Source organism: Kryptolebias marmoratus, linkage group LG14, assembly GCF_001649575.2.
Source record: "Kryptolebias marmoratus isolate JLee-2015 linkage group LG14, ASM164957v2, whole genome shotgun sequence".
Lineage (NCBI taxonomy): Eukaryota > Metazoa > Chordata > Actinopteri > Cyprinodontiformes > Rivulidae > Kryptolebias > Kryptolebias marmoratus.
Genome location: NC_051443.1, coordinates 17,984,155 through 17,991,610, shown reverse-complemented (window position 1 = coordinate 17,991,610; position 7,456 = coordinate 17,984,155). Strand labels below are relative to the sequence as shown.

General features: G+C 41.7%; 2 protein-coding genes across 2 annotated transcripts in view; one reads left to right on the top strand and one right to left on the bottom strand.

The window, feature by feature from the left end:
- Window positions 1-227: 227 nt before the first annotated feature.
- Window positions 228-4,398, bottom strand: pcyox1 (prenylcysteine oxidase 1). Its single transcript, XM_017410475.3, has 7 exons — window positions 4,346-4,398; window positions 3,804-3,946; window positions 2,673-2,879; window positions 2,405-2,579; window positions 2,110-2,321; window positions 1,874-2,026; window positions 228-1,776 (listed from the first exon to the last, which is right to left on the bottom strand). The coding sequence occupies exons 2-7, from the start codon at window positions 3,910-3,912 to the stop codon at window positions 1,106-1,108; spliced, it is 1,527 nt and encodes a 508-aa protein (XP_017265964.1). The 5' UTR covers window positions 3,913-3,946; window positions 4,346-4,398; the 3' UTR covers window positions 228-1,105.
- Window positions 4,399-5,718: 1,320 nt separating this feature from the next.
- The window catches only part of fam136a (family with sequence similarity 136 member A), a 5,117-nt gene continuing 3,379 nt past the window's right edge, over window positions 5,719-7,456 (top strand). The window contains exons 1-3 of the mRNA XM_025004750.1: window positions 5,719-5,821; window positions 5,924-6,019; window positions 6,099-6,239. Of these exons, the coding sequence (XP_024860518.1) occupies window positions 5,933-6,019; window positions 6,099-6,239 (228 nt within the window). The 5' untranslated portion in view covers window positions 5,719-5,821; window positions 5,924-5,932. The remainder of the gene's footprint in view (window positions 5,822-5,923; window positions 6,020-6,098; window positions 6,240-7,456) is intronic.

Sequence of the window (7,456 nt, the reverse complement as noted above, 5' to 3'; positions counted from 1 at the left end):
CGACGCCATTAAAGTACCTGGAAAACATTTACCCTGTTCCTTTAAAAAAGACAAATTAGAGCATTAGAGTAAAACTATCAACTGGTCTAAAGTGTTGTTAAGTGTTATTATTCAAGACTAAATGTACATAAAGACAGTTTGTTTATGAAGCAGCTGGGAAACCAGTAAAACAGAAACAAAGCTCCTGATTAAAATATTGTTTTAGCTGAAAGGATTGGAGAGAAATATAAAGTTAAAAGTTGAACTCTTTATCGATTTATTGTGATTCTGAACACTTTAAAACACACAGCCGTCTGGGAGTTTTCAACATTGTTTAACATCTTTTTCTTTTTAATCAACATGTACAATTAAGCTAAAGTGCACAATGAATATTTTGCTGATTCTTTAAAAAAAAAATCTCACCTTTAACACTGAATAATGAACAACTTGTGTCCCGAAGAACCACCTGAAAACATGAAACAAGTATCTTCTACCGACATGAAATCACAAAAATAAGTCTGCTCCTCGTTGTGGCTTTCATGGCAAATCGTTCTTTAAAGAGTGAAACAAAAAAAGGACCAAAGGATTTTCTTCGACGCATAAATCAGCTCTCATATTAAGGCACAATCAAGTGTTTTTTCCCCTCCGAGGCTTAATTTGTACACAGATAGCGTGTTGGGATTCCCCAGACTGACTATCGTTGAGTTAATAAAAATCAACAAAGATTAAAATAAGAAAATAATCATCATCCTTCTTGCTGTTTAATGAACATGCGCGGTGCACAACAGTGCATTTTAAGAGGTTTGATAAGGAGAGAATGGAGACAAATGGATTCTCCTTGCATTTAGCAGACCACGTGCAAAGATTTGGTGAAAATAGTAAGACGAACGGATTCGATAAACTGAAATAAAGAGACTCATAGAAACAGGTGGACATGTACGTCTGCCCTTCAGTGCAGCTTGGTTCACAGTGTTTAAACTATTGCTCATAATTGGGTTTTTTTTGTTGCACTGTGCAATTTATCTGCATCCCGCCTTCTTAAAAAGCCATACTTTGTGTGAACATTGGTAAGTAATAGGTAAAAATTATAGGTTTGATTGCGTTGATTTCATTTCTTTTGTTTTTTTCAGAGCTCTCCTCTCAGTCGGGTGTGCAGGTCTTCCTGGTCGATCTTCCCCACCTGCTCGTGCCAGCGGTGGTGCGCCAGCAGGGCCACGTTCCTGGCGGCGATGGCGCTCATCTCCATGGCGCTGGCCGCCCACTCCATGGCGTTGAGGTAGTACAGGCGGTCGTGCAGGATGAAAGGAGGGGTGTTCCGGTGCGGCGGACGGTAAGACGGGTAGGCGAGCCACGGAGTCTCCGACACCGACTCGTAGGAGAGGAACATCTGCTGCAGCTGCTCCCGGCTCAGAGGTTTTGGGGAGAACACCTTCCAGACCGCGGTGTGACTGGCGGAGGGTCGCCTGTAGCCGTTGGGGATGTGCACGGGGTCGAGAGAGCTCAGGCTGTTGATGGCGCAGCTCTTGGAGTCCGTGGTGAGGATTTCCGACACGGTGAACTTGGAGGCCGGCTCTGAGGTGCCCAGGTAGGACACGTTCAGCTTGCCGTGGACCAAAGTGGCGACCGTCTCGTGGTAGAGACCTGGGTAGTGAGACGGGATGGGAGGGGAGAACCCCGAGAACGCGATGTCAGATTTTCCCTGATGAAGCGGCGTCGCTATGATCACGATATCGTACAGAGAGTGTGCCGAGCCTGATTCTCCAACATAGTTAACCTCATAGAAACTGGCAGAGTTTCCTGAAAACGAACAGCGGAGGAAATATGGTGAATGCATCACATTTAATTGAGAGAAGAAAAAACTGGTTTTGAGCCAAATGAAGCATATGAATGATACCTTTCTTGGACGGTCGAACCTTCACTGAAATAGAAGTCACTTTGGCGGGGATGATCTCACTTTTACTGTTGTAAAGCAGTCCTGTGCACACTTTTTTATTGCCCCCATCCACTGCCCACAGACCTGAATCTGCACCTGCTAGAGACACGCTCCCTAAACGACAAGACGCACTTCATTTTACAAAAACAAACACAGATGATCGAGTCTAAAGTGAGCTGATATGCTGTAAAACCTACCAACAAAGGCATTGATGCGAACACTTTGTCCGTAGTTGACACGGGTGACGGGTGCGACGATGTCATTGATGAAGACCTGAGAAAACCCGTCTCCCATCATGGCCTCCTCCAGAGTTTGATTTATGAGAGTAAGAAAGCCATCACCCCCCATGGCATGCAAGAGCCTCTCCACAGTGGTGAAGGAGTAACCGTACTGCTGATACTGGTAGATTCTGCAAATAAATACAGAATTCTGCAGGAACTCTGACTTTTCTGGTCACATTTGAGAGCCATAAACGACGCATTTAATGCTCACCTCATGAATTTGTCCAAAATGCTCTCCACCCACATCTGCATGCGGAGAAAACCAAATCCATGCCGCCAGAGCATGCGGAAGAAGTTAACGATATACCAGTCGCTCTCTTCAAAGACGAGCTCATTTCCATCGAAGATCGCCATTTTGGAGGGGAGGTTTTTTCTTGAAGGAATTCCTAAACAAACAGGAAACAAAAGCTGCGTTCAGGTTTTTAGACAACATATGACGTTACACCTAATGAATCCGTGGAGGTTTGTGTTGACGTTACCTAATTTTTCAATGAAATGCTTCATGTGGAGGTTCAGCGGGTGGATCACCGAGCCTCCAGTCTCGTACTCGTACTCCCCGATCTTCACAGTCGCCAGTCGGCCGCCAACGGTCCCAGGTTCAAACACGTCGATCTTGACCGCCGGTCCGAACTCCTGCCTTAGGTAAAACGCCGCCGCCGTTCCACCGATGCCTGCTCCGACCACAGCTTTAAAGGGAGCGGGGAGAAAAAAAAGAAAACGTAAGCCGGGATGAATTAATCAGATCTGGAGCTGTTTGCCAAACTGTATTTGCCTTCCTTTCAGACTAGTAATAACAGAAATGAGTGCTGGCAATGTAAAAAAAAAAAAGAATCAATAACACATATCTTTGGCTTTTTTACAAGTTTCTATACTTACTTGCAGTACAACACCAGTCGTTACAAACTGTCCATACATTGTATTCTGCAACCCTTAATTGTTTAGGTTTTGTTTCCAGAAAATTAGACTTTCTTGTTAGCTTTTAAAGTGGTCTTGACCAACTAATCTTCAGCTGTTAACCAAAACCGTCAGACTTGATGATCCAGGATAGATCAGCTCTTTGCAAGATTTGTTCCCTTATTCCTTAAAAATCATAACTTTCAGATGTGTGTGTTTGCTGCAGACCTGACACACCGTCTTTATCCTCCACCTGTCAAGTTTCCTCATGTTTTTAAGGACACAGTGCGTATCTTACCAAGACATCGCAGGTTTTAGGCTTATAAGCCCTCGGGGAACACCCATATAGTGTGAAAATTTAAATAATTTGGTGATTTTCCCATTAATCCAATAAAAAAAACTGATTTTGTGTGTCTTAAGTTATATGTTTGACAACACTGGTTCATGGCATGAGTGGCATACCTTTAAACAGCTTGCATGTTTCACATATCATAGTTAAACAACACAAAAACCCAGAAGACATTTGGAAAACCTATAGAAATGTTGCTTAAATAAAATTAGGTGAAACTTTCAGCAAGTTTCAAGTGACCTGCACAGCTATAGTGAACCTCAAGCAACAATCCAAGGCAGTTTTATGTAGACTGAGAGCTAAAAAGGCAGGTTTTAGATGGGTGCATGAACAGAATAACATGTTAAAAGGCAGGATTGTCTCTTGCCTATACTCTTGGGCGGCTCTTGCAGGTTAGCAGCCGAGGTTAAACTTCTCCTTCCGCTGTGCAAAAAGCCCAGGAAGAGCAATGCACGGAGAGTGTTGAGACTTATCATCGTGGGACATCTACAGGTCTGCACCCTGCAGCATCTGCACAAGAAAAATAAACAAACAAAAGCCGCTTGTTTACATTCATTTTTAACCATCTGGTCCAAAGACACGGAAGCTGCTGAAGAAAACACATTCATGTTTTTTTTTTTAATACGAAATATAAAATGCTTTGAAGCCAGATGACATTGGGTGTATCTTATTGTAGACAGGTCGTCCAAAGCGGGGAAATTACCCCTGCTGGGTAATACAATCATAAAGAAAGCAACATTTGTTGTTTCCAAAGTTCCCGGAAGCGAGAGAGTTTCGATTCAAAAGCTGCGTTCACGGAGTTACAATTAAAATAACTTTACAGCTCACTAAAATCACCCTTTAGTTACTTAAATTAGAAGTGAACAGCCGAAAAAAAGCCCACTAAAAGGGCAGAAAGTTAAACTTTACCCCAGCTTCAGCTGACTTCTTGTAATAAAATAAATGAGTGGTTCTTGTGGTAAAAAAAAAAAAAAAAAAGCTGACGGTGCATTAGCGCCACCTACCGGTGTGGAGTGTGGACTTTTTTTCTAATTATGTCTGACTTTACTTTATAATATCATATATCATATTAAATAGTAAAAGAAAATTAAATTAAAAAGAAAAGCCTAATTATAGTTTGTATATGTTTGCTCTCGGAACTCTTTTGTAAAATGTCTATTATGTTTAGTTTTTATTTCTTTCAAACTCTCTCTTCAAATATGTTAATTTTTTTAATCACATTTTTGTTGTTTCATCCTCCCCGCAGTGATCACATTTCCCTGAATTATGCTTCTGTATTTTAAAAAGTGAGTAACTAAGTCCTGCATGACCAAATCTGAGTCTTATTATTAATCTTTTCTCATTTCTCCAGCAGCCCTTCGGACACAATAAATCCACTTTCCTTTTCTTTCTCCATCCCACCTTTTCTGCCATTCCTTCTTCAGTCTCTGATGATACTTTTTTTGCTTTTGATTTGCTTGTATTTACTGTGAAGTTAATATGTTTTTCAGTTGACTTTTTTGCTACCTTATCTGCTGTTTCATTTCCTGTTATTCCAATGTGCACCGGTATCCATAAAGATACAACCATTAATCCCATCCTTTGTATTCTGAATAATGGATGTAATGTTTCTAATAAAATACCTGGCCTGCTTTCTAAATGATTGTGTTTTAAACTCAATAATTCATAACCTGAATCTAAACAGATTATTGTCTTTAATGGTTTTATGTCTTCCACACTGTGTTGCTAACATTTCTCCTGTGTAAACAGATAAACTGATGGTGATTCATTTCCCACCTTTATAGCATCTGTTTCCAACCTTTTATTTATATTCTCCCATGATCTTTCTTTCTTTCTCCTCTCACTATTATTTTAATCTTCTCTGTTTTATGTTTAGCCCCCTCAGTGCTATTAATGACATGTGATGAATAATAGTAGTTTTTTTTGTTGACATATTGAGGTTTTCCTCTGTTTGCAGTTTCTTTGCTGTGAAATTTGGTTCTCTATTCGTCCTGCCTTTCTTGTCTTTTTAAAATAAAATACAATCAAGTTTAGGTAGATCCCTAAAAAATATCCAGTACTATAAATATTTATGTTAAACTTTTTTTCTCAGTGTTCTACTTTTGTTAAAGAGCTGTAATAAAAAATACATTTCCTTATGTTTGTTTTAATGGAACATATTTTAAAATTTATTTTAATTTAAATCTTTGCGTTAATTAGACCACACTCAGTTGGAATATTTATGGTAATCAGCTTTTATTTTGAAAGTTCCTGGAAGCGGAAGTTACTTCGCTGAAGACGCGGAAAGCGAGCGGAAGTGACGCGATAATCTCTCATCCTGGACCATGCTTGAATGGAGGTGACCTTAATTATTAAATTGTAAAGAAACTTGGCGACAGCTCCCAGGTGGGCCTTATTTTTTCGCCTTAATAATTCGGCTCGGTTCGGTCTGACTTAGTTTAGGAAGCTGTTTTGATTGTTTTTACGTTTTTTTAAAATAATTTAAAGAGAGTAGAGATGGCAGAGGCACACCAGACACGCGTTTCAAATATGGTGGAAGAAATGGTGCAAACTCTGGAGAGGGACCACATCCGTAAGATGCAGGTAGGTGTCATATATTATTTATTTTTTCACTGATCACAGAAGCTCGTGTCCTCCTGATGTGTGTGTGGTCCTGCTGCAGGGTCGCATGTTCAGGTGCAGTGCAGACTGCTGTGATCGACCCTCAGACTCCATGTCCCAGGTGCATCAGTGCATCGAGAAGTGTCACACTCCTCTGGCTCAGGCTCAGGGAATTGTCACCTCGGAGCTGGAGAAGTTTCAGGTGAGACACTCCTTCTGGTCTTCACCGAGCAAAACACTCACCGACACACTCACTCCAACCAGATTCATGCAGGGATGTCATTGATGGAAGTAGTGACACTGAACAGTTTTTATGTCAGGGAGTCAAGTGTCTGGATGGTATAAATCAGAGGTAAGGGAGCGGTTTGTCCACTCCAGTGGACAAATTTAGTTTAATTATCAGTGCCAATTCACAACAGAAGTCATAAAAAAAGTTCAGATGCGATTACAGTCAAAGCAGGTTGGCAACAGTGGGAAGGAAAGACTCCCTTTCAACAGGAAGAACCCTCCAGCAGAACCAGAACGAGGCTCGGGAAGGTCATCTGTTTTGACCGGCTGGGGTTGGAGAGGACAGGACAGAGACTCAGATAAATACAGGAAGACTGGTTCAGCTGTGGTTTCTATGGGAAGAAAAACACAAGTTAACGGTGTCAGTGATTGGAAACACAAACATGGAGAGTAAAGACAGTAGAAGAGGGAGGACATGAGGTCAGTTTGTCCTCCAGCAGTCTGAGCCTATAGCAGCAGAACTAAGGGAGAGCTCAGGAAACCCAAACCAACCATAACTATAGGATTTATCAGACAGGAAAGTCTGATGCCGAGTCTTAAAAGCAGACAGAGTGTCAGCCTCACTGACAGAAACTGGAAGAGAGTAGCCTGAGAACTGAAAGCTCTGCCTCCTAGTTTTGGAAACTCTGGGAACCACAAGTAAACCTGCAGCCTGAGAGCAAAGAGCTCTGTTAGGAACATGTGGAACAATAAGGTCTTTGGTTCTTCTATTTTAATTTAAGCCCAAGTGTTGATTTTAACAAACCCGAGCAGGATTAATCTAAAAAAAAAAAACTATACTTGGCCATTAGGAATATGAAGTAAATTAAAGCTGCAAGCAGCATTGGCGGCCCTCGCAGCTCAGCGCCGCTCCGGCCTTGCGACCACGGGAGCTCTTGCAATGGCAGGAGCTCTGGCGACCGCAGTCTATGCTCTCGCGCCTTTCCTGCACCGTCCACTAGGTGGCTTTTACAGCAAATGTCCCAAATTGCCCTCAGTCAGGATCAATACCAGTCCTGTGCCATGGTGTGAGGTTTGACCTTCCTACGTCTAACGGTTGAAGAGTTAGAGCACATGGGCTCTCGTGACCTTTGACCTTGTTAACTTGAAGTTAAGGCTGATAGTTGACCCATGGGGAGTCACGTTGTAAAG

Excerpts from the sequence above, each read along its gene's own strand:
- pcyox1 (XM_017410475.3), bottom strand. The coding sequence starts at position 3,912 with ATGATAAGTCTCAACACTCTCCGTGCATTGCTCTTCCTGGGCTTTTTG. Across the intron at positions 2,880-3,803 it reads AGAGCCGCCCAAGAGTATAG|CTGTGGTCGGAGCAGGCATC; the intron begins GCAAGAGACAAT and ends CTCCCTTTAAAG. Across the intron at positions 2,580-2,672 it reads GCATTTCATTGAAAAATTAG|GAATTCCTTCAAGAAAAAAC; the intron begins GTAACGTCAACA and ends CTGTTTGTTTAG.